At 39.6% G+C, this 24,124-nt stretch overlaps 1 protein-coding gene across 1 annotated transcript in view; it reads left to right on the top strand.

Annotated features, from left to right (window-relative positions):
• LAMA4 (laminin subunit alpha 4) overlaps positions 1-24,124 on the top strand; it is a 104,582-nt gene that overhangs the window by 52,506 nt on the left and 27,952 nt on the right. Inside the window, exons 9-19 of the mRNA XM_009645211.2 lie at positions 1,382-1,493; positions 4,765-4,932; positions 5,699-5,892; positions 7,814-7,930; positions 9,936-10,084; positions 12,144-12,285; positions 13,335-13,431; positions 15,282-15,398; positions 16,411-16,596; positions 21,452-21,591; positions 22,796-22,969. Of these exons, the coding sequence (XP_009643506.1) occupies positions 1,382-1,493; positions 4,765-4,932; positions 5,699-5,892; positions 7,814-7,930; positions 9,936-10,084; positions 12,144-12,285; positions 13,335-13,431; positions 15,282-15,398; positions 16,411-16,596; positions 21,452-21,591; positions 22,796-22,969 (1,596 nt within the window). The remainder of the gene's footprint in view (positions 1-1,381; positions 1,494-4,764; positions 4,933-5,698; positions 5,893-7,813; positions 7,931-9,935; positions 10,085-12,143; positions 12,286-13,334; positions 13,432-15,281; positions 15,399-16,410; positions 16,597-21,451; positions 21,592-22,795; positions 22,970-24,124) is intronic.

The raw sequence follows: 24,124 nt of genomic DNA, 5'->3' as shown, positions 1-24,124 counted from the left end.
CCTCTGTCATGCTGCTGTGCTTCCCATCAATCTCATGGCAATCAGCAAACCTGTCTCAGCAGTTCCCCAGGTGTTCAATAGTTAAAAGAAAAAACTGGTGAGGAAATAGTATTATGTAAAGGCAAGTGTGTGTAAAAACAGCAACAAGTTGCTTAAAAGAAGCATGAAGTGGCGATGCTGAGGAACAGAGCACCCACAAGAAACCCTAACAGCAATAAAGGAATACCAATAAAAAACATAGGGGTTGCCTTTCAGAGACTAAAACCCCAAGTAAATAGAAATAAAATTAAAACCTTTCTATAAACCCTTACATTTGTTTTGTTTGGGTGCCCACCTGCCCTGGCCCTGCCCTCAAGTAGGCACCTGGTGCCTCTGCAAATCCCGAGTACAAACCGTGTTCGTGGGTCAGGGCTGCTGCTAGCGCTGAGCCTGCAGCCAGGGCACGGCTGAGCCCGCAGGGCTGGGGGACGGCAGCAGAGTCCTTGGCAGTTCTTGCAGGATTAAGCAAGTATGATGTGAGCACACCAACAGCCAAATATCTTCTGGCCTATGAGATGTCAGGGCACCCCAAACCCAGAAACTAATTTTACAGTGGAATTCTTGCCGATGCAGCCCCAACAGGGACCATGAATCAAACACCTTACCACTGGCAAGCGTGTGGTGTGGATTTAATGTGTGTGCACACACACACATATACACACGCAAGGTCCAGGAAACGTCAATGGCACAGGAGTCACATTTTTTTTTCCTTCCTGGGAAATACCACAGAAAATTAAACCTAAGGACTCCCAAAGTCAGTGACCTTCTAGGAAAGACGATAACTATGACATGGTAATTCGTCATTTCCCTTACATGTAAAGGAACACAATGCAGAGTATGGTCTCCAGCGTAATATAGCACAGGAGGGTAGCTATGCTTTTCAGAGTATTTTGAATCCTCGTGCTTTTTCTTTATTTTCACAAGTTGCAGAGCTGGGAACCTCACTTGAGGGAGACACTGATCTAAAAATGGTTGTGAGCTTGATACCTTATTCTTCAGCCTATATGCTTACTCAGGAAATGCAAAATGAGCCAGCCCTGCTGAATGCCTAGGAGACTCAGCAGATGGGAATTTTACAACTGTACATAATTTATGGCAATTTGATTGCAGCAGATGATGGATAAATATGGGACAGATTTTAATCTCTCTCTCTGCAATTCTGAAAATACTGACAAGACAGCCCTTCACTTCAAATATCTCTGTAAATACCACTTTATATGATAAATGGACTTTCACATACTCATCAGGAGAAAGCAAAATGTGTGTTTACACTGCTCATCCTCACACATGCATATGGATCTGAAAAGAAATCTAATGTCTAGCTCACATGGTTTATTCATAGGGAAATGAAGCATCCAGCAAAGGCCTACTGGTACAGAAGGAAACCATGGAGACCAACAACCGTGCTACTCAGCTTGTGCAGCAGCTCAGTAATATGAGGGATAACATTCAAGGTAAATAGATTTCTTTCTGGTTCAGCTCAATGTCAAGCATGTATTAATGAAATCTCCAGCAAAAAATGTCATAGCACCCAGGCACTCTCACAAAACAACCCACACATAAGACTTTTTCAGCCTGCAATGCCATGATGAAAAGGGCAGCTGACTTGATCTGACACCCAGAACAAGAGCTTCTCTTTCTTTTTTCTCTCTTTGACAGAGCAAAATAATAATAAATAGATTTACATTAAATACTTCAAGCTAATTCAGCTTGTAGCCTTTGCTTTTTGGAATAGCTGGTCAAGGTATTTATATATACTTGTGATAGAAAAAAAGTCACTATCAGATTGGGACTGGATGAAGCCACAAACACAAGCATAAGATGGGAGACGAGAGTGTTCCATGTCTTCTTGTCAGCAGATTCATGCAAGTGCACATTTCCCATCCTGTTGATAAGTATGAGGCCATATGAATAGCTAGACAGATTTTTTTAAAAAATTACGCTTACCCTTTTGAACCCATGACAGTCAGTTAGGTCTGACTAACTCTGGTGTTCCCACTGGTGAGTGTTACTTTAAATCTAGTTTTTGCCTTTTAGCAAGCCATTGCTGAGTAGGATTGTGCTGGTTCATACAACCTCATGTAGATGCTTCTAAAAAGAAAAGGACGTCGAATAGTAAATAACTCAGTGAACTTACTGCTTCTGCAAGCTCAGCGTGGGACGCGGTGGTGATTTTCTCCTCAAACTGCTTATTGCTTCATCTGACTGGAATTTCCAATTGAGTTTGGGTCCAGACACATCTACAGAGCATTACAGACTAGCCATTGTCCTCTTGTTCTTTTTTTTCTGAAATACAGAAGAATAATCAGAAAACTGCATTTTCATTGCCTTCTTTTTGCCACAAAGAAAGCATGGCCTTTAGTAGAAGTGAAAGGCAGAACTGTAAACCATGTGGCTAGTGCAGACCGTCAGATATGGTGATATCACCATAAGATGATGCTGATTCACAGTAGGAGAGGTAAACATTATTATGATGATCTCCCAAAATTAGGAAAAGAGTGAAAGCTTTTTATGTTAAAATGTTGGGACAAACTGTAACCTATTGTCTCCGTGTCCTGCTCATCTGTCCATATGATGTGAGGGGATGCAGACATCTGCAGTTCATCTTTGGGCAACATGCTAGAGCAATAAAAGTATCTCCAGAACTAGCATAAATTTCAAAACGTAACTTCTCTTCTGACTGTAAATGTATGTATTTTACACCTTCACAGATGAAGATTTTTTTTTTTATTATTTAGAGCCTGTTAAACCTCCTGCATCTTCAAGAATGTTTTCTGTGCTATATATCAAAGGATAAATGACAACAGTGAATACCTTCCCAAGCACAATTGCTCTTAAAGAAGGTTTCCTAGTCAGACATTATCATCTTCATCTGGAATATCTATGACATGTCATTATCATGCTGATATGTAAAACTGAGATTAAACTAACTGCAGCTTCTTCTTCTGTACCTACAGAAAGCAGTAAAACCCCACGTGAACATATGCAGAAGCATCTCTGTCCCGTGTACACCTGCATCATGAGAGCCTCCATCCTGCCATAGAGCGCACTGATTTTTCCTAGCCCTTGGCAAAGCCAACAGTATAAGAAAGCTGTATATGGCACCAGAATAGAAAGGCTGCCTGGCAGTTGAGATTAAACAACCCTTTCTCAATTAATAGAAACACTTTATTAACAGACATGAGCAGTTCTGTCTTAGAGCAATTACTGTAAACTCTTTGGCAAGTATAAGGAAGAGCAGTTACATATCAACTGTTATCCTTGCTTATCCTTAACTCCATAGGTGCTCAAACCATTAATTTATTTCAACAAACAGAGTTAACTTAACATATCCTATCATACAGCTGAAGTAGGCTGAGACCATGCCCATAGGATGTTACATTTGTACTACCTTCTTACCCCCGTGATGCTAGATCATCTTTGACTGTCTGTCCACCCATCACATCTTATTTCTACAATTACTAAGCAAAAGTGTCAGTATGAGCCTCATTGTATGTCACCAGCAATCACTGGCTGGCTTCTGGCGATAGTCCTTTTGTACTATTAATTGGGTTTGGGCAGGAAAGGAACCAGAGAAGGCAGAAATGTATCTAGTTTGGCGCACCAATAGCACAATCAGGTTGAGCTATTATAGCAGAAGCCACACCCATGGCTGTGAATAAAAAGAGTGCTTGTTCACCCAGAAAGCAGTTGGAGACAAGTGGGTGGAAGTTATTTCCACCATGCTCAAAACTATTCTACAGGGGCATCACCACCTGTAGAAGGCAGGCCACTCTTTACTAAAGGGAAGGTGTCTGTGCACACATGCACACGCGTGTGCCAGCATGAGAAGGAGAAAGAAATCCATGGAACCACTGGTGATCACTTACTGCTCCATATGAGACTGCAAAGCTTCACTAATGAGCTGAGGAGCCAGCCAGAAACTGCGTACAAAGACACTCTGCCAAAGAATCAGTTGTGCCACAATTGTATATCTATTTTTTATAAAAAACTTACAAATGCATAGTGCTGGCTTTGCCAGCTCTGGTTATCCACAAAAGTAGTGATGAACACAAGCCAAAGCTACTTGTACTGTAGGGCATAAAAGAGGAGGTGGTACTCGAGGCCAGGGAGTGAGAAGTGGGTAAACTGTGTAATGCCTACACTGGCAATGGGTAAACTCAATTTCAGCTGTAGGGATCCAGCAGTGTTTTTTGAACTAAGACCAAAACCTTAAGAGAGTCTCTGTCTCCAAACCAGCTAGGCAGTATCAGGCCAGAAGCCATATGCTACCTCTTTAGGGTGCCTCAAACTTCTTCAGATGGAAACAAAGGTTACTTCAGTCTCCTTGCCATTGCTGTTATTTAATAAACATAACATTTTTGCAGCAGCACTTAAAAACCACGATCCTGGACAAAAGCCCCAGCCTGCTACACGCCACAGAACTCAGAATAACATGATGATCCCAGTCTATAAGAACTGCCAAGCCAAATAATACACACAACCCATGCTTGCTTAATCTCGTCCTCTTCTGATGAGACCCCCATATATGCCAGAAAGTGTGATATATTTACAGGTTTAATTTTAAGACTGGATTAAACATAATTATCTACTATAGAGTTGAGAGATAATTAAAACTTCCTTTTGCGATCAGCATGATCTGGATTCACAAAAGTAAAAGCATTCCACAGTATTTACTTCTCTGTAGCCATGCTGGATTGACCATCTGTTCCTTTTTTCCCACAGAAATCAGCAGCAAGATGAAATACTATGCGATTCAACAAGAGCTGAGCCCTGAAGAGATTGCCCAGAAGCTGAGTGTGGCTGAGGAGATGCTGAAGGAGATCAAACTCCGTAAGCCTTTCACTAATCAGAGGCAACTTGCAGATGAGGAGGAAAACGCAGCAGAGGAGTGTGAGTTTTAAATCTGTTTTCCATTCACCCACACATTGATGCGCAGCTGGCACGGGCCAGGCAGCTCTGGGTGTGCTGCTGAGCCCCTGGGGAGGACCAGCGGGCACTTGCCAAGCACTGACTGGCGTGCTGAAGATGCTGCTGCTTCCAAATGCCTGCCCAAAGTCACTGCTGGCACTCGCTGTCCCTGTGGCAGAATGGGGAGGAAAACACGTGTGTGTCTGTGTGTGCCTGCACGCCGCAGCACTTCAGCAAGAGCTGCTTAGGAAGGCTTGTGCCAGGGCGGGAATTGCTGGGATTGTGAACGTCTTCCTTCCCCCCTGCCAGGTCTGCTGTGGGGATAGTAAACTCCAGCAGAGGGAGAAAAACTGCTGGTATGGGAAAGAGCGGCAGCCTAATTCTCACAGCTCGGTGAACATGAGTCAGAGGCCCAGGGCAATAAGGACTGTCCTCTCCAGAAGAGCCTGGTTAGCTCTGACAATAAAAAACAAATGAAGAGCATGGAAAGACAAACCTGGTTTCTTTTAGGACAAGCTATTTGAGAGGGAGAACTAATGGGACTAAAATGAAGTGTTAAAATGAGAGGCATCCTTCCTTTTCAAAAGAGGAGGGAAAATTAAAATCTAGGTATATGATCTCTCCTGTGAGCTTTTAACAAATGTGTTTTATCGTCCCCTGACTAACAGTAACAGAAATTGCTGCATTGGTAAGTCTTGTCAGAAATCCAAGCTTTGGATTAATCAGAGGCCTCTGATTTTTCTCCCAGTGCTACAGCAAGTTGAGGAGTTTCACGAGAGGTACAATGACACCAGATCTCTAGTGTCTGATGTGCTGGAGCAGCTCAGCGAACAGGATGTGAAGCTGTCAGATGTGGAGGAAGCATTAGACCAGGCACTTGAATATGTTATACAAACGGAGGATATAAATAAGGAAAACACAGCCAATCTTCAAAGGCGTGAGGTACTATGCAGTACATTTATCATAACTGTTGTCTGTGAACGCTCCATCTCTGCCGGTGCTTAAAATAGTAGATTGCAAACAATTTAGATTCAGGAATCACCACACCAAAAAAAAATAATTTCTTGGACCACTCGGCAAGATCAGTTTGACTCTCCAGTTCTAAGAAACAATTGTGGAAGTGCAAGGTACTGTTATTTATTCATGGAGTGACAATAAATGACAAGTTTTGGTATGGCATGTCTCAGCAGGCCAAGGAAGAGATGGATACTAATGCCTAAACTAGGAAGACTTGTTACAACAAAACACAAGAAGCTTAAAATTCCATGTAGCATGGCTGCTATAAATACTGTGGTGAGATTGTTTCACCTACTATGTACTGATTTATAATGTGGAAGGACTTTATGCTTACAAAAGTAGTTACATTCTATTAAAACTATTATTTATAAAGACTCTGAACTACATACATGCCCTGGGCTGTGAGTGCATTCATACTGTCTCGTCCAAACTTTCTTTCTGGTCCTCTTTGTCAAACAAAATGCATCCCCATTTTTCCAGGAAGAGCAGACAATTGTCCTGGCATCTTCAAGCACAAATCCATTCTCTAACTGCTCCACAACAGATACCTTGCAATTATGTTTCCTGCTCACTGGGTGAACAGCCAAGCTACAAGGCTACAGCAGTTTTCCCTTATGCTCTGTTCAAATGAATAGTTGCAGTATTTTGCCTTTTTGAATAAAGTAATCACTCCAGAGAAGATCTCAGAAGAGACTTGTCCCTTACAGCATGGAAGAGGGGCATGTTTGCCCGTAAGTGGTGGTGTTAGGTTCAAATCTCACCTGGCTGATGATGAAACCGAATTTTCAGGTGTCTCATCCCAGAAAAGTACTCAGTCCATCAGCCACACAAAAAGACTATTATTCTCCTCCCAGCAGTTTTGTGACTCTTTCTCTGTTTTCTTTAATTTCCTTTAAGGGATGCAAAGCCAGAATGTCCCATCTAAAACTCTTCGTGTATTTTTTCAGCAAGGAAGAAAATGACAGAACAATTTGGGAGCATTCAAAGTGAACTGTTTTCATTTCAATGGCTGAAATTGTTTGGATTCTGGCGGAGAAGTGTTTAGGGGGCAATTTTGTGATCTGAAGAAGGATCTTTCAAATTCAGGCCAACCTCTGGGTTTCATAGCATCAGTGGCTGAGTTTTGAGCTCCTGAAATGTGCAGCGCTAGAAGTTCATGCTGATGTGGAAGGTCTAATAATTCCATAGAGAAGTCAGGCATGCTGCTCTCATGAATTCTTCCACAAGCAGCTTGGGATCCTTATGTACAAAGCCTCCTCTGTTGTTCCATTGTTTCATAATTACAGTGCCGAGCTGCAGCTTGTCTCACATTTATGAAGAAAAGCCTGAAGTGTGTAGTCACAATTGTTCACTGTTTTTAACCAGTTGGATCTTCATTATTCCTCACAATGAAGGCAGATGCTGTACAAAAGAGATTGTTCACATTAGCTTTACTATTGACGAGGAAGAGATCTCTCTGCTGTAGATTTAAAAAACCTCCATAAAAAAAACTAGTCTCCAGACCACTATGAAAAATCCATGTTCAGTTTGTTTCTGCTGGCACTGCACTGAATAATGCTTCATTCCAATAATTGCTCATACTGCAATATAAAATGAAATTAATAAATTTTTAAAAGCCCCGACATTTCTTTCACAAAGACAAGAAAATGCAAAGAGTCATATTATAATATGCAGCTATTAGAGATGTCTCAGAAAAACTTAGACTTCAAATTTGCCTAAAATCTATTTAGTTCATCACTTCATCTTTTGAATGAATTTAAATAACTTTAACAAAAATGGTAACACTGTATTTTAGCGAAGCACAGATGGGTTTAGATGTGATTTTCTTTTCTTTTATTTTTTGTAGAAACAACATGACAAAATAAAAGAGCAAATAGATGAAGTGAACAGCATTCTGCTAAGTGCCACAACTATTTTGGCAGGACCACAAAATGTCAACTCTGAGTTAAGTGAGATAATAAAGGTAGGTACTTCAGTGACTTCTTTAAATGATATGTCCTGATTTTTTTAACTTTTAAGTCCTGTGTTTAGACCACTAAATAAAAACCTCTCCTTTTTTATACTGCTTCAGTGAACTATTGATGAATATTCCCCCAAAAAAGTATAAATCTTCCTGGATTAAAAGCTCTGTAATTATATTTTACTGCCTCAAAAAATAATTATATTATAAGGACACCTTACTGTAGGCAAAGATGAATCAAGAATTTTGCTGTAGAGTTCTTAATCATTTTATTACAAGCAGCTGCCAAAAGATGCTCTGGTAAAGACTGCGCTATATGCTAAATTCCTTTTCTTGTGCCTGCAAGTGAGCATAGGAGAAGGCTAAAGATGCCAGATACCGGTGTCAAACCAGCCACTGTCAGAGTGTAAAGCATATATAAACAATTTGTCTTCCAGAAATCCTCTTCTGGAACTGCAGACTAGTATCCAGGGTTTTGCATGAGACAAGGTCTTGTAGGAAATTTTTAGAAATTTTAGGGGGTTGGGCTTTCTATGAAAAAATGAAGAAAATAAAACTGGGATTTTGCTAACTAAAAATATTTACCAAACCTGCTTTTTTTTTCATGTTTTATTTTAAAATCTTGAGATAATTTAAGACAAATGAAAATTCTCCACAAAAACTCATTTTGGTCATAGTTGCCCACTTCTTTTTTTAACACAAAAGCAAATATCAAAAGTCATTAATTTTTCTTTGAAAAAGTAATCTGAGAAAACAGAGAGAAGACTGCTTGCTTTATAACCAACCCTGGGTGACCAAGCAGTATGATTTTTTTTTTCCCCTGTGTTTTGTGCAAAACAAATTGCTGCAGTTTATCACTTTGTGTTCCCCACTCCCGTGGATAAGTTTACACATAGGGGACACTTACACTGCAGGGAAGGAAGTATTATGCAACACCATAAAACTTCCATCCTAATCAGCAATAAGTATTTTCACGCTCCACTCATTCATCCTTTTTCTACCCCTCCACTTCATCCTTTTTTTGTGTATTTTGAGGCCACATTTATAATCCTCAAACATGTCAGCAAGCTTGTATATCGGAGAGAAGGTGAATGTAGCCTTCCCCACAAGTATTTCATATAAAGAAGTATGGCTGAGGCAAAGGGGTATTACTTCTCCTTCCCTATACATACATACAGGTAGTATTTAGGTGGACTGATACAAATTAGACTAACTCAAGTTGCCTTAGCATGAGGGATGTCTCTGTGCGAGGACACAGAAAGGGGCCAGGGCCTGTTTTCCACGATGTGGCACAGCTCACAGCCATACAGCTAAACCCTCTGCCCCTCTCCAGCAATTGCCAAATTGTCCCTGGGGCACAGGCACTGCCCCACGCTATTCCCCAAGGAGGCAGGTTTGGGAGAGTGCAGCTGGCCAGGGCCCATGCAGTAACGGGATGATGCATAAAGCCCATCCATCCCAGCACTACTTAGTTTACTTGTATAGATATCATCTAGCAGTCCCAAAACTGAATTTCTGGCCTGCAGTCTTCACAAAGAAGAAGTTAAAAGAAAAAATAATAATATGGGTTCCACCTCCCAATTTCAGAAGAACCACAATGAGGGGATTTTTGCAAAGATCTGGTTTAATTACTTCACCTATTAGCACTTCACTCTGAAAGACCTGTCATTCGCACCAATCCAGAGCAAACACAAAGTATAGAAAGACATTTCTCAACAGTCTTTCTTTGGTATTTTACACATATCTTTCTAATATCTTTTTAAAGGATTCCTGGGATTTTGGTTGATTTTTATCTTCCTGCATTTGTCTTGCCACACTGACATTCATGGGACAGACTCTTTTTCACCTTTCTCTTTTTTATCTGTTAAAAATACAAAATCAAACAAATATAACATAAGCCAACAACATTATAATAATATAAAAGGTAAAATAAAACATAATAATCAAAATACAGCCTTGATTTTTTTACAATTTTCATCTTCTTTCCTTCCTTCCATATTTTGTTCAGAATGTGTCAGGGTTCTACGCAGAAATAGATGGAGCGAAAAAGGAATTGCAAGAAAAACTAGCCAATCTGTCTCTGTTTGATGATGATTTGGTAGAAAAGGCTATGCATCATGCACACAACCTAAGAAGACTTGCTGATGAGCTGGACCGGTAAAATTTAACTTCAGCAGACTCTGTTCATACAAGTGCTACTGACTGAACAGCTGAATAAAATAAAGGACAAGCAGAAACACAGTGACATTAGATATGCTGTCTGTAAATAGGCACTAAACAAATCACTGTTAAGTCATGTATGGAAGGACTTGTCAAGGTCCAAAGGGAACAGCTGAAGTTGAGCTAAGCAAAATCTATTACTCTTTTCAAAGAATAAACAAACATATATCTCATGTGACATTCTCCCCTTTCTAATTTGGCATGTTTTTCCCTTCCCAGAGCAAGAGAATAGGAAAAGTAGATCACTGAAAAGTAAAATAATACAGGCAGATTAAATGGGGTTTGCACAAACAGCTCATGTCAGTAAGTTCATTCACATTAAAAAATGTTCAGCATTATGGGCCAAAAAATGGGCTTTGGGATAATTTTTATTCAAGAACTGGTTTACAGATGGAGTGGTTCTGATATTCAATAGGCTGTGTCCCAGTGAATCTGGCCCACTCTAACACCATGAACTTACTGTAAATCTTCCTAGTTTGCTGGAAGGTACTAAATACATCAACTTTCCTCCAGTTTACTAAAAAGCCACTTTCAGACAGATTTGAAATATGACATTATTTGCAATTGGGGGTACCCATGGAAAAATCACTGCCACAAATGAATTCTTAAAATAAAATATTTCACCAAATTCTACCTTAAGTAACATCATGACATATGCTTTTGGAAGATAAACTTAAAGCTACTCTTCAAGTGCATTATCTAAATACCAGTTGTTGCTTAATATTAGTATGCCCTAGATAGGAGATTAAAACAGAGGAAAAAAATAACAGATGGTTTTCTTTTATACAATTGTATAAAGCTGACATCTGAAACTCTGTTCTATAATGCCACACAAACTACAGACAGCCTAAAAAACAAGCAGTATGTTCAGTCTCAGATCAGCTAACTGGGGGCAGCAGAATCACTTGAAAGAAAGTGCCCCATATGGCTAGCCTTCATCCCTTACCAAAACAATTTAGAAACAACTACCAAGTCCAACACATTAGGAATTTAATAGAAAGCAAACAGAAATAATTATGAAATATCCAGATGGAAATGTGCTGACTCTTTTATTTGTTGAGAAGATTGTCCTGCAGTGAAACTTTAATCCTTTAAAAAATCTAGCCTGTCTTCAAATAATTTGGGGGTTTATGGGTTTGCTTTATAAGCCTGTTAGGCTTTTATTTGGTAGAGTTTCTTCTTTTGTCTTGGGGGAATATAGCAGGAAATTCTTACAATAACACTGAATCTGGAAACTTAATAAGTCCTCAGTGTGCAATCTCTTTGAAGTGAATACGCACACGTGTTATATATATTTAGAGTCTATATCCAATTCTGGATATATACTCTGAATTCTTTTTCTCACAAAAATACAAAAAAATAATATTTATTCAAAGTTGGTAACAGCTGAAGGTTGAGTCCTAAACCAACTACTGTTTGGAATCTCCCCTGAAGACCAGTTATCACCTAATATGCAAATCAAGCTCTACCATGCCAGCAAAGCTATCTTGTATTTTTGAAATCTAACTTTTTGCAAAGTTTGATTATCATTGGCAGTTCTTCATCTGATCCTCCCCCTTTTCCCACCTGCTTTTGGAAAGTATAAACAGCCCAGTGATACAGCTGTCTTGATCACTGGCACACAGGTTTTTCATTCATGGCCAGGAGTTATTCCTAAAGAAGGACAACTGACAGATGTTATTCTGATAATTTATGGAATATCTAATCTAGATTAAAAAAATATAAAAGCTCAATAGTCACTGGTTGCTGCTCACATAGACATTAAAGGGCAAAATTCCCAGAGTTAAACCACTGGGAAGTACCTTCTATCCACAGTTTTCACCTGCTTCAGATTGACATAAATGGCCATAAACAAAGAAGAGAATCCTACTTAAGCCAAATATATTTATGTGCATGATTATGTAGTCGGAATTCACAGAATGTTAAGAAAATTAATCCATTTGAAACTACTTTGATTCAGTTTGGTTTCTTCCTCCCTTTACTCTCTTTTTAACAGGAATTTGTATGGTGTTGATACAAATGGGTTGGTACAAAGGGCAATAAATGCTTCAAATGTGTATGAAAACATTGCTGATTATATTGAAGAAGCCAATAAAGCTGCACTGCTGGCACTGAACACAACAAACCGGGTCAATGATGTAAGTAATTTTCATAATATCAGCTTTTACTTTGCAATGCTTCAGGGACTTTGAACACCTAAATATAAAGAAGAAACAAGATTTAGCTTAACTGTCAGCATTGAACTTCTCACAGCACATTTTGCTTCATCTACTATTTCCTGAATTAAATCCTAGGTGATTAATTACTCTGCCAGCCTAACATCCCCTGATATATAAAAGATGCAACTGGTTCTTCTGTCCCTGAGTACAGGGTGACGCTGCTCTGTGTTGTTACTAAAATTGAGGCATTTCTGTGAAAGTCCAGACAACTCCCTGCCCTTGTAGGAACCTGAGCTGGCATTTAGCACTTGAGTCCTCCTACTCCACACAGCACCATGTGGCAGATGTGGTCAAGGCATCTAACAGAAGCATCACTGTTTCTCATAGAAAGTCAAGTCAAAACGGGGCAAATAGCCCACTCACACACTCAGGGATGAGGATGCTTATTTTGTCTCTGGCCTTGCTGTTCTAAAATATTTGATATGTATATTGTTTCCAACCTGTATACATGCTACTTAACAGCAATTTATTAGTGGCCTAGCAAGACGATTTGGTTAAATTACAGGGGCCTGAACCCTAGGGAGCTGTGGGATTTCAAGCCCAGACCTCTGCTTCCAGCACGCCACTGGGGACTGCAAGGCAGCGCCCCACGCAGTGCAAGTGTTCACGCCCATCAGAAATGAACAGTCACAGTGCCTAACTAACACGTAGTGTGAGTATCACGCTGACCACACTGGTGTTGAGAAATTAAGAGGACTTTTGTGCTTTCTGCATCTTTATTATTCAGTGTTGTTGTCTGGAAAAGCACACATTTCTCTAAACTTTAATTGCAATCTACAGAAACTTTTGCTTTTCAGACTTTTTTTCCTAATCCAGCTGCTGAACTTAAATGTTAACAAAGCAAATGAAACTTCAGTGACTTTGTAGTTACATTTATATGAATTAATATGTTGTCTACAATTAAACACAATAATGAAGAACATTTGGTAAGCATTATGATGACTTTCTTTTTTTGGAACATATTGTAGGCTGCAGTGGGAATTGATACTCAGATCATTTACCATAAAGGTAAAAGTGAAGAACTTCTCAACCAGGCCACGGAGCTACAACAGGCAGCAGATGACAGTAAATATACACCTTTCTACTCTCCCACTCAGCTTATAAGCATGTACATTAGAATAAATTTCAAAAGCACGTCACTAAGGCAGAACTACCGCTGTAACAGAATAGGGTATTGATCAACTCTTCTTTGGTAGCTGGCTGACCAAAGTGAGCTGTATTTAATACTGCATTTCTGGATGAACTTTGTCAACAGGTCTTCCAGATCATTTAATGAGTAGCATTGTTTCAGCTGGAACTAAGATACAGTCCAGGTGAAGTCAAGGGACAGGGATAAATATTCAGCACTGCTCGCTACCTGACAACTTTTTTTCCTAATCCAGCTGCTGAACTTAAATGTTAACAAAGCAAATGAAACTTCAGTGACTTTGTAGTTACATTTATATGAATTAATATGTTGTCTACAATTAAACACAATAATGAAGAACATTTGGTAAGCATTATGATGACTTTCTTTTTTTGGAACATATTGTAGGCTGCAGTGGGAATTGATACTCAGATCATTTACCATAAAGGTAAAAGTGAAGAACTTCTCAACCAGGCCACGGAGCTACAACAGGCAGCAGATGACAGTAAATATACACCTTTCTACTCTCCCACTCAGCTTATAAGCATGTACATTAGAATAAATTTCAAAAGCACGTCACTAAGGCAGAACTACCGCTGTAACAGAATAGGGTATTGATCAACTCTTCTTTGGTAGCTGGCTGACCAAAGTGAGCTGTATTTAATACTGCATTTCTGGATGAACTTTGTCAACAGGTCTTCCAGATCATTTAATGAGTAGCATTGTTTCAGCTGGAACTAAGATACAGTCCAGGTGAAGTCAAGGGACAGGGATAAATATTCAGCACTGCTCGCTACCTGACAGGAGGGGGTAGCGAGATGGGGGTCGGCCTCTTCTCCCTGGTAATGGGCGATAGGACAAGGGGAAATGGCCTGGAGTTGCGCCAGGGCAGGTTTAGGTTGGACATTAGGAAAAATTTCTTCACAGAAAGGGTTGTCAGGCACTAGAATGGGCTGCCCAGAGAAGTAGTTGAGTCCCCATCCCTGGAGGTATTTAAAAGATGGGTAGATGAGGTGCTTAGGGACATGGTTTAGTAGTGGGATGGCAGTGTTAGGTTAAAGGTTGGACTTGATGATCTTAAAGGTCTTTTCCAACCTAGATGATTCTATGATTCTATCGAAGTTACCGCACAAAGTACTTGAAATGGCCACAGGCACAGTTTGAGTAGTTTATGTGCTCTCACCCTGCCAGGTGGTGAAAGTTTATTTCATTTACAAAAGGAACATTCCAAGTACAACCACTGTTTAAATATGTGATCCTGCAAACAGTTGTTCACAGGTAAATATACTCAATCAAGTAGTTCAACTGAAATCAATGCACAACAGTTGAAGTGTTCAGAAAGCTGGATTTCACCAGTGAAGGGTAATAATAAATGTTAAAGGATTTTGGCCTTTTTTTCACTGAAAATGAAAGAAAGCTCTAAAATTACAGAAATGACCTCTTCAATTTTTCAGGACCTTTTGAGTTCCCCAAGACTTTTCCTGTATGCTTGTTGCAGCTATTCTCAGCAGTTCTGGTAAAGCAAAGAGAGGTAGTACTGACTGAGATACTGGTCTCCAGATATTTCTAAGAAGCCCTGTGGCAAGCAAATAATGGCTGGGAGCTGCAAGGTTGCTTTTTCCTTTAGCTTGTGTGAAGTCCAGAGTGCTAGTATGCCCTATACTGAAAGAGGCTGTAGTATACTGCCTATGGTATATTAAATGCTTAGTAACATACCTCCACAGGATAAAATTTACCTTTTTAAATGCCGCTTCGATGCCACTCAACTATACCTATTTTCTCCCCGCAGGTAACGATTTAACCATTGCAGACACTAGCCGGCATGTTAATGGCACTCTTGCCAGAATGAATGCTCTGCGAAGCCAGCTGATGAGAGCCATCGCAAAAATGCAATCAGCAGAGCCAGGTTGTAAGAGGAACTTCATCTTTATGATGATTTATCTTCATACGTTTAAGAGCATATTTTATCTTTGATATGCCCTATGAAATTGGTATTACGATTTCAGTCCCAGGGAGGCCTAAAGGAATTTGACTGAAACTACGAGACCTGAACAGCAAACATCCTGCTTTAACACATTCATAATGAAATCATATGTTTTGTCACCTGAAATTACAAATATTATTCTTGATCCTCCTTACTACAATTGTCCACTCCCATGTTACTCTTGATCTTTTCAGGGCTTGGAGAATCTACAAGTCTGTGGATTTATTGTATTGATAGCCAATATCTAATTCACATATACATCACACCTGGCAAGTAGAGTATTTGGGAGGCAACTACTGGCAGTCCTGACTGACAAAACCTCACCTTAGTTTTTCAGAAAAGAGACATCACAGAGCATCCAGCAAATATAACTGAAAGTGTTCAAAGTTGACATGGTCAAGATTTCTTCATTAACTTAAACTAAAAATGGCTGGGTTTTACTGCCAAGGCATTATCATATGCAAAATGCCATAGATTTTACAAATATAGTAGTTGGGAGCCTAAAAAAAAAAAAAAACACTTTGGTGTCCTGGGTTTCTCTTCTTCAAAAATAACTTCCATGAAAAATATTCAACAAATACATGCATTTTCTTTTAAAAACTTGATGAAAAACAATGTATTTTTTCATCTCTGTTCCAACTTCTTGGCTATATAACACCCATCAAAATCCAAGGACATTGAAAATTTCTAGCAGTCTAGAATGGAAATGAGAATTTGTTAAATTTTAAGAATTAATATAACTGTAGACCAACCACAGGAAGTTTTGAACATTCCCTGTGGAAAACCAACCAAGCAAGGTTCTGCAGGTTCTACCTGCAGATTCTACCTGCAGAAGGTAAAATCCCCTTAGCCTCACCACTTTCTAAGTACTGGTTATAGCTCGCTTGAATCTTTGAAAGAGTTCATTTCTTCTCATCCCCTATTTATTTTGTAGTGGAGGCCAGAGAGCGTTTGGAGCAAGCTAAACTGAAGACTGAAGAGGCCCTAAGTGCTACCGCGACAGTAACACAGGCTATGACCCCCATGGATGAGAACGTGAGGTTGTGGTCTCAGAACATGCAAGACTTCCAGCACAGTCCAGCAGCATATGACAGTGCTGTGCATTCAGCTGGAGATGCAGGTATGGTGACCTGAATTTTGCCACTCCTTAGCATGAAAAGGCCAGGAAATCATTGTGACATCATGTTGTATAACATTTACATTGCATATTCATTGCATATAATCTTCTAGCATTTTACCTCCATGAAAATATTTCAAAAATTGCAGTTGTCTAGAAACTTGACTGTAGTTTAAAACTTTTGGATACTTGGGCATTTCCAAAAATTACTTAAACACTTAAGTGCTGAAGTCTTACTGGCTCTTAAGTCATTTTAGCAGGGTATCAAGGTCACACTGAACAATAGACAGCTTGTTTATATACTTCTCACTATTATGATTGGTGGCTCAGTTATTATTTTTTTAACACTGGGAGACATTTGAAAACAAGGCCCTTTTGTCCTCAGTAGTACAAACACGGAGGAGAAAATGGTCCCTCGCTTGATGAGCTTGTAGTCCAAACAAAGGGGACAAAGAGGATTAGGGAGGAAATACAATATTTAAGCAGGGTGATTGCTGGGAAAGCTTGTAAACATCACATTAATTCCACTTTTATTATTGGGGGAGGAGGAAAAGAAAAGTAAAAATTGGAAGATTCGTTATGAAAAAATTTAAGGTAATAAAAAGAAAAGAAAAACTGAGGAAGGCTACAAAAATGAAATTAAGATGACAGGAAAAAGTGGAAAAAGAGGCAGGGAGAGTGAAGCTGAAGTGACTAGTGAAAGAAGGAAACGAACAATTAGGAAAGAAAAGTAACAACCTAGAAGTGAAAATATTTTGAATTAAAAATTACTGACAAACACCACTATTTATTGCTCAATGTATTCCTGGCTCTGCTCAGGAGGCTCACTAATCCCAAGTTATTCATGCCTAAGGAAGCTGGAAATCCAGAACAACAAATTTCCTGCATACGTTTGATGATAGGTACCATCACCTGCAGCACTGTTCAGTGACGGCTTGCCTGCTGAAAGTGCCTCAGAGAAGTTCCATAACTGAGTATCTCCACAAAGTCTGAATCTCAGATCTACTGCCCCAAATCCCTTCTCCTTCTGTCAGGAGCTTTGCAACTTGAGTGTCATTATACTGCAAATTGTGTTATGAGTACCAAACCCAACATTGCTTCTAGTGCCCTAAAGCCACACTCTTCCCTCTAGACCGGGGAAACCCAAGAGTCATGTTATTTCCAGAATTCAGCAATGGATAAGACCTTCACACTAATATTTTTGGTTAAGTGAGTGCTCCCAAGAACTGGTATAGAAGTGGTTCCCTCCACAAGAAAAAATTCAGTACTATTCAGGATCCCATTTCTGGCTCCAGAACTGGAGGTAACTCACATTTCTCTGAGCTTTTCATCCAAAGGAAACACTGAACCACTCCCTCTGGGAATGGGTAAGATCACTCTAGCTTATGGAGCTAGAGTTCCATAAGGATGTAGTAAATATAACAGTAGCTGTACTGCATTGCTGTAAAATGCTTTTGATCACCACACAGCTCAGTTTAGACTGTGGGCTATGGGCTCCAACTCCCATTTAAGAGAATGCAAATGTGGATATGATTGGCATCCAGGTAGGAAATGGTATGAGGAAAAACATCTAAGAGAAACAGTCTGCTATAGCTTACACATGAAGGTTATTGTTTTTATTCACCTTTACACTTGATTTACATTTAACATTTACCAGTGCCAGCTCAGTAGATAGAGCAGCAACACAAACTGCATTTGGCTCTTCATGCTCAAAATGTCAGCAGACATTCAGGATTTTAAAAATCTGCTCATGCTAGCTGTTATACTGGAAGAAATATTTCCAGTAGCATTTGAGAGGCTCCACAAGAGTGGGTAGACTTAAGATGGCACAGCTCTGCCAGTCAGTTATGTTCCCCAAAAGGCACAAGTTGTAAAGAGCATCTCAGCTCCTATGCAATGTACCTGGCAAAAATGTCTTTGCTGTGACAGTGGGTTTGCAGGTAGGGAGTCACCTTGAAAGCACTGTGATCATATCAGTGTCTGGAGGGCCTGTTGACTAAAAATTGCCTGAGAGATGCTAATATGCAAACTACAGCAATGTGTGGCCTACTACACTTGTGGAGGCAGCTTTTCCATGGCATTTTTGGTCTGAAAACATTTGGTTTTTTTGTTTTAAGGCACAATGATTCTTCTGCCAGAAAGATCAGGTGGAAATAGCTGAGAAGACAGATCAGTGCTACAAAGGAGGCTGACATGGGTATTGCTCCAGTCAGATGTGACTGTGATTCACAGCCTAGCAAGACAGATGTAGGACATGCCAGGGCACAGTGGAGTGCTCTCAGATCAGCTCTGTGTGTTGCCAGGACAGGCTGATCTGGCAGGAGGAATTCCATCAAAATGCAAGAGAAAGCCACAAAAAATGTTCAGGCAGGTGCCTGAAATACCAAAATACCTGATTACCATGCCAATAACACTACCATGGCAGCTGAAGCCTTGAAGCTGGCATGTCTGGATTGCCTTTGAATAAAGCTTGCACTTGATTTTTGGAAGGGTGAGAGTGTGTCTTGGCTGAGCAGGTTGTCTGAGAATACTCCCTGTGTCACCATTGTGCAGGGAACTGGTGGGCTTCAGCAGAGAGGATGGACAGTTTTGGAAGGAAAACACGAAAGGAGAAAGTGTCTGGAAGGTTATAGTCAAGGTATTTTTTCCTTGACAATTCCCCTTGTATTCTTTTTTGTATTTTATCACTGGGTAGGACTAGTTTTCCTTTTTCACCCTCACTTTCATTCCAAAGACTAAAAAAATCAATATTCTTCTGTGTTGAAGAATGCCATTATAAAGGACAAGAGGAGGAGCTTTACGGTGAGATTTTATAATAGTACTAGTAGTAATAGATGTTAGGTTTGTGTTTTCATGTTACAGTTGTTTTTCAAGTTCAAAAGCTCAAATTCCAAACAGATGAAAAGCCAGCTTTTCAAGATATGAGATTGAACACAATTGCAATTTGGTTGTTGATTATTAAAAAAAGGGTGGTTGAAATTTGCTAAATCACTTTCTGAGCTTGCAAGTTTTTTGCTTTAAGAATAATGTGGGCTTTTTTCCGATGACATGGAACATTCAATCCAAAAGGCAGAGAAAACTTTCCACAAGTTGATTATTATACTAGTTATTTTTTTTAAGTAGAAATTTTAATGCGTTCTGGAATTAATGTGTTTCCCAAAATTCACTGTAATTCTTTGAGGATATGCTAAAATAACGGCTCTTCAATGGACAGTTGCTTTACATAGAGTATCTGCTTACTGACCTCCAGCACATAAGGTCTTTCAGGACTTAATAGGAATAACTGAAGAATCTAAAGGTCTACATAGCCCACTCCTACACTGGACTTGGAAAGTAAAACACAAGTGAAAAGAGCCAAACAGAAAGAGGGCAGGATTGTGGCAAATACACCTTTTCACTCTATCCAAAGAGAAGCAGGACTTGTAGGACTCTATGGGATCTTCTCATACTCTCTGCATTGCTCTGAGCAAGGCTGAGAGCTGCTTCAGTCTTTAGTCAACACAGAACTGGAAGCTCAGAAAAGTGGTTGGAGGCTGCTCTTCCTTCGTTCTTTCCCTTCTATACAGTCCCAGTACATCTGAGGATTAGCTCCTCTACCTGTCTCTCCGCTGTCTTCTCAGGCAAGAGTAAAAATATGAGGGGAAGAACACAAGAGCAGGCGAACACAAGTTGACAACCCCTAACATTTAAATGCAAATCCTACAAATCTGGTCTTAACCTTTATAGTGAATCCATGTCATTAAAAACTAACTATGAATACTGCATCTTTCTTATATGCATGTAGCTTGTGGCTAAAATCGCATTTCATTATACTCAGCTAGTTGTACCTGCAGCTAATTAAAGATGAAAAATGATGTGGTGTGTAAATATCCTTCAAAGAGCAGCAAGTCATTGGAATCTGATGTGGTGAAACTGAATTATAACTAGAGGCAGTTATTCTTCTTTCTCAGTAGTTTTTCTGTCTACTTAACTTTCTGGGAAAGGACTTCTCTCCCTTTGAAGACAACAAAGCACCCCTGTTTCCCTTTGATAACAATCCTACTTTGCACATGTACCAGAAGACACAGCAGTGAAAGACCAAAGGTTCAGGACTCTGATTCATGACCCCTGGCAGATGTAGGCAGGAAAGCTGAAGAGGTCACCACTCACAAGGGCTGGGGCAGGTAGCAAGTACAGTTTAGGTGCACATGTATCATCAGCTAGGGCTTTCTGCCATTGTATAGTACAGGCCTGTTACTACAGTCTGAAAGCAGTGGTGTTTCTGTTAGCAGAGTGGGCTGTGAACCACACGCAGACACAACACCTGTGCAGCCGTTGCTGCTCTCTAGGTGATAACTCTTGGGACAGATGCACAGCTGAGAGCTGAGGGAAACAACCTATTCATCTCCCCTAAAATTAATTTGAAGAGCTCATGAACCATAGCTCCAAGATGCAGTTCCCAGGTCAGCCACAGATATCCAGTGAGACACTGAACAAATAATCATTCTGCTCCAGTTGCCGCATCTGTAAAATTGGGTTTAACAATTATCTGCCTTGAAAAGGTTAAAATGATTAACATGTGCAAAGCTCCTTGAGGGAAGTATTACCGAGGTACAACACCACAGTAGCACCTAGGAGTCCCATGAAAAAGTAGTCTCCTTTGCACAAACTTCTTTACAAAAACTTTTGCAATACTAGATCCTGATAAATCACTACCCTTTCAGAAACCACTGCCTCTTACACACCAGAGTCAGGACTTGTTTTTAAAGCAGAAGGAGATAGGTGAGTTAACCTAAGAGGGTAAAGAGAAATTTTCCCAGTGCAAAATCAGCGTTACGAAGAGGATAAAAATAAGCTGTCACTTCTTTTCTAACTGCAGTGAAGAAATTTACAGAACTCTTCCCTCAACTCTTGGACAAACTGCACAGAGTAGAAGAGAAGGTGCCAGCAAACAACATTTCTTCCAGCATTCAGAGGATCAGAGAGTTAATTGCTCAAACCAGGAGTGTGGCAAGCAAGGTAAAACTTTTGGATGGGACTTCTGGTTACCAGTGCTAATAATCAAATGCATCTTATTAGGAGTTCCATTTCCTTGGGCTATGTCAGAAGCCCAAACCTTGGCATTATCTCCTCCCAACAACTGGATAAACAAAGTACTGCTGAAGTCATTAGAATATTTACAGTTGCTATTTGCAAGCAATTAACATTACCATGGTGTTCACGGTAGACTACTGTAGCAGCAACTTTAATTAAGTAATTGGCACAGTGTTAAAGATGGTCACAACAACAAAACTATTTAAAGCTAAAACTAACAGGTCATTACTCAGCTGGCAACATTAGTTACAAGCAGTAGTAATTATGGCAATTTAATGCAAACTTTACTGAGGTGACAGTATTTCTTTTTTTTTTTTTTTAATTCATTTTCTGCAGGGTAGAAGAATCTTTGGCTCATACATATTTAACAGAGAAAAATACTTTCATTATCATACATAAATTATGAGGGATTTTTCTGTAACAAGAACACTGAGGTCAAAAATTAAAACAGTATATTTGAATTCATTCAGAAAAATAAAAAATTCAGTGCATTATTGTATGTTCACAGTGCTGGAATATACTGTCCACATATGGTTTTCAAAAAAGAAAACCAAATTCAGTTATTGTGTGTGCAGTGCTTGACTGTTCTTTAAATGTATTTCATCATTCAGGCATATTGTGATTAAACTTGAAAACATTATTTCAGTTATGTTGAAGGTGTTTTGAACTAAAATGAACATGTTTTAAAATTTCATTAGCACCTCATATATATCACTGTAACTTTAGTAATGTAACAGGATTACTCGTGAACAGAAAATTGGTCATACTACTCCCAAAGCAAAGAAATAAATTATGGGTAGAAGTTTTACAGCTATGTAAGAATTTCATGTGCCATACTAATGATGTAGCCCTGATTCAACTAAGCACACATCTATGTCCCACTGAAATTTAATTTACTTTATAAATATGCTTAAGTACAGTTAATTCAGAGCTTCAATTAATTTTAAAATTAATTCCCTTCATCTTACCGAGTCTTCCAGAAGTAACTGTTACAAACACAATTTTGCATGGCACATACATAGGTGCCAATTCCACTCGTAGTAAGTGAGGCTGCTGGCTAAGTATTCTTGCACATTTACCTTAAGTAATGTCCCCAGGCAGTAATACTGTGTCTCACTGGCAACTGCAGGTCCAAGTTTCTATGATGTTTGGAGGCGAATCAGCTGTTGAAGTCAATCCCAAGATCAACGTGGAGGAACTGAAATCTTTCACTTCAATGAGCTTGTATATAAAGGTTCAGAAAGACAACCCACAACTGGCAGCATCTCCAGACAGATTTATTTTGTACCTTGGAAGCAAAAATGTAAGAGAATAACCCAGTTAATTTTTATATATATAAAAAAAGAAAATTGAAATAGGTTTGAAGTTTATTTGCCCTTGCTTTTTCCTCTCACTATTTCTCTATGTTTCAAAATAAGAGGTGTCTACTACATGACTGTCATCGATTTTGTGACAAGCAAAGAGCAAGGGTTCCTGAGACCCCTGTCCTTGAAACTTCTCACCCCAAACAATGAGGGATTCTCTCTAAGAAGCAAACTAGACTGCCTGTACAGCATGCTGCTGTGATTGTCACTGCTGCAAGCCATACTTGCCATCTCCACTGCCAGTACTGAGCTACTCTGAAGCAGTTAAAGAAAGACACACGCCTGGCTTTCGTAGGCCATGTTTCAATCAGGTTTATGCTGCTGATAATGTCAATTCCAAACTTCCAAGATCAGAGGCCCACAAGATAAGCAGGTTCCTTTGATTGTAGCTTGTTGTACACTCTGCACATCACTACTTTGAAACACCTAGAAAGGGCATATACTCTCACCACCTGTAAGTGTTGTGAAATAATTGTTCTTTAAATAGTGGTTCCTACAAGAAGAAAAATCACACCTCACAAGCCAGGTATAATCCTGGCAAGCTGTTAGTTGGGAAGAGTAAAGATGTAGGCTTTTCTTTTTAAGCTTTTCTAAAAAGAATGTCTACTGAATATAAATCAAGCGAAACCCCTCTTGGCAGACTATTTAATTGCAGCATAATACCAAGGATTTAGATAAATGTTTCTTCCTATTATTTCCTACATATGACACTTCACACTAAATACTGATGAACAGCCTCCCATTAAACATTACCAATTTACAGCCAGAAGACATCTCGTGACCTTGTATTTACCTCAGTCAAAATGGATATGAGGTAAAATATCAGAGATATCAGAGCCAGACTCTTCTCAGTGGTGCCCAGCGACAGGCCAAGGGGCAATGGGCACAATCTGAAGCATAAGAGGTTTCAGTTGAATATGCGGAAGAACTTCTTTACTTTGAGGGTGACAGAGCAGTGGAACAGGCTGCCCAGGGGGGTTGTGGAGTCTCCTTCTCTGGAGATATTCAAAGCCCGCCTGGATGATGTCCTGCGCAACCTGCTCTAGGTGAACCTGCTTTAGCAGGGGGGCTGGACTAGATGATCTCCCAAGGTC

This window comes from Egretta garzetta, unplaced genomic scaffold, assembly GCF_000687185.1.
Source record: "Egretta garzetta isolate BGI_Z169 unplaced genomic scaffold, ASM68718v1 scaffold18, whole genome shotgun sequence".
Lineage (NCBI taxonomy): Eukaryota > Metazoa > Chordata > Aves > Pelecaniformes > Ardeidae > Egretta > Egretta garzetta.
This window is presented reverse-complemented; position numbering and strand designations above follow the sequence as displayed.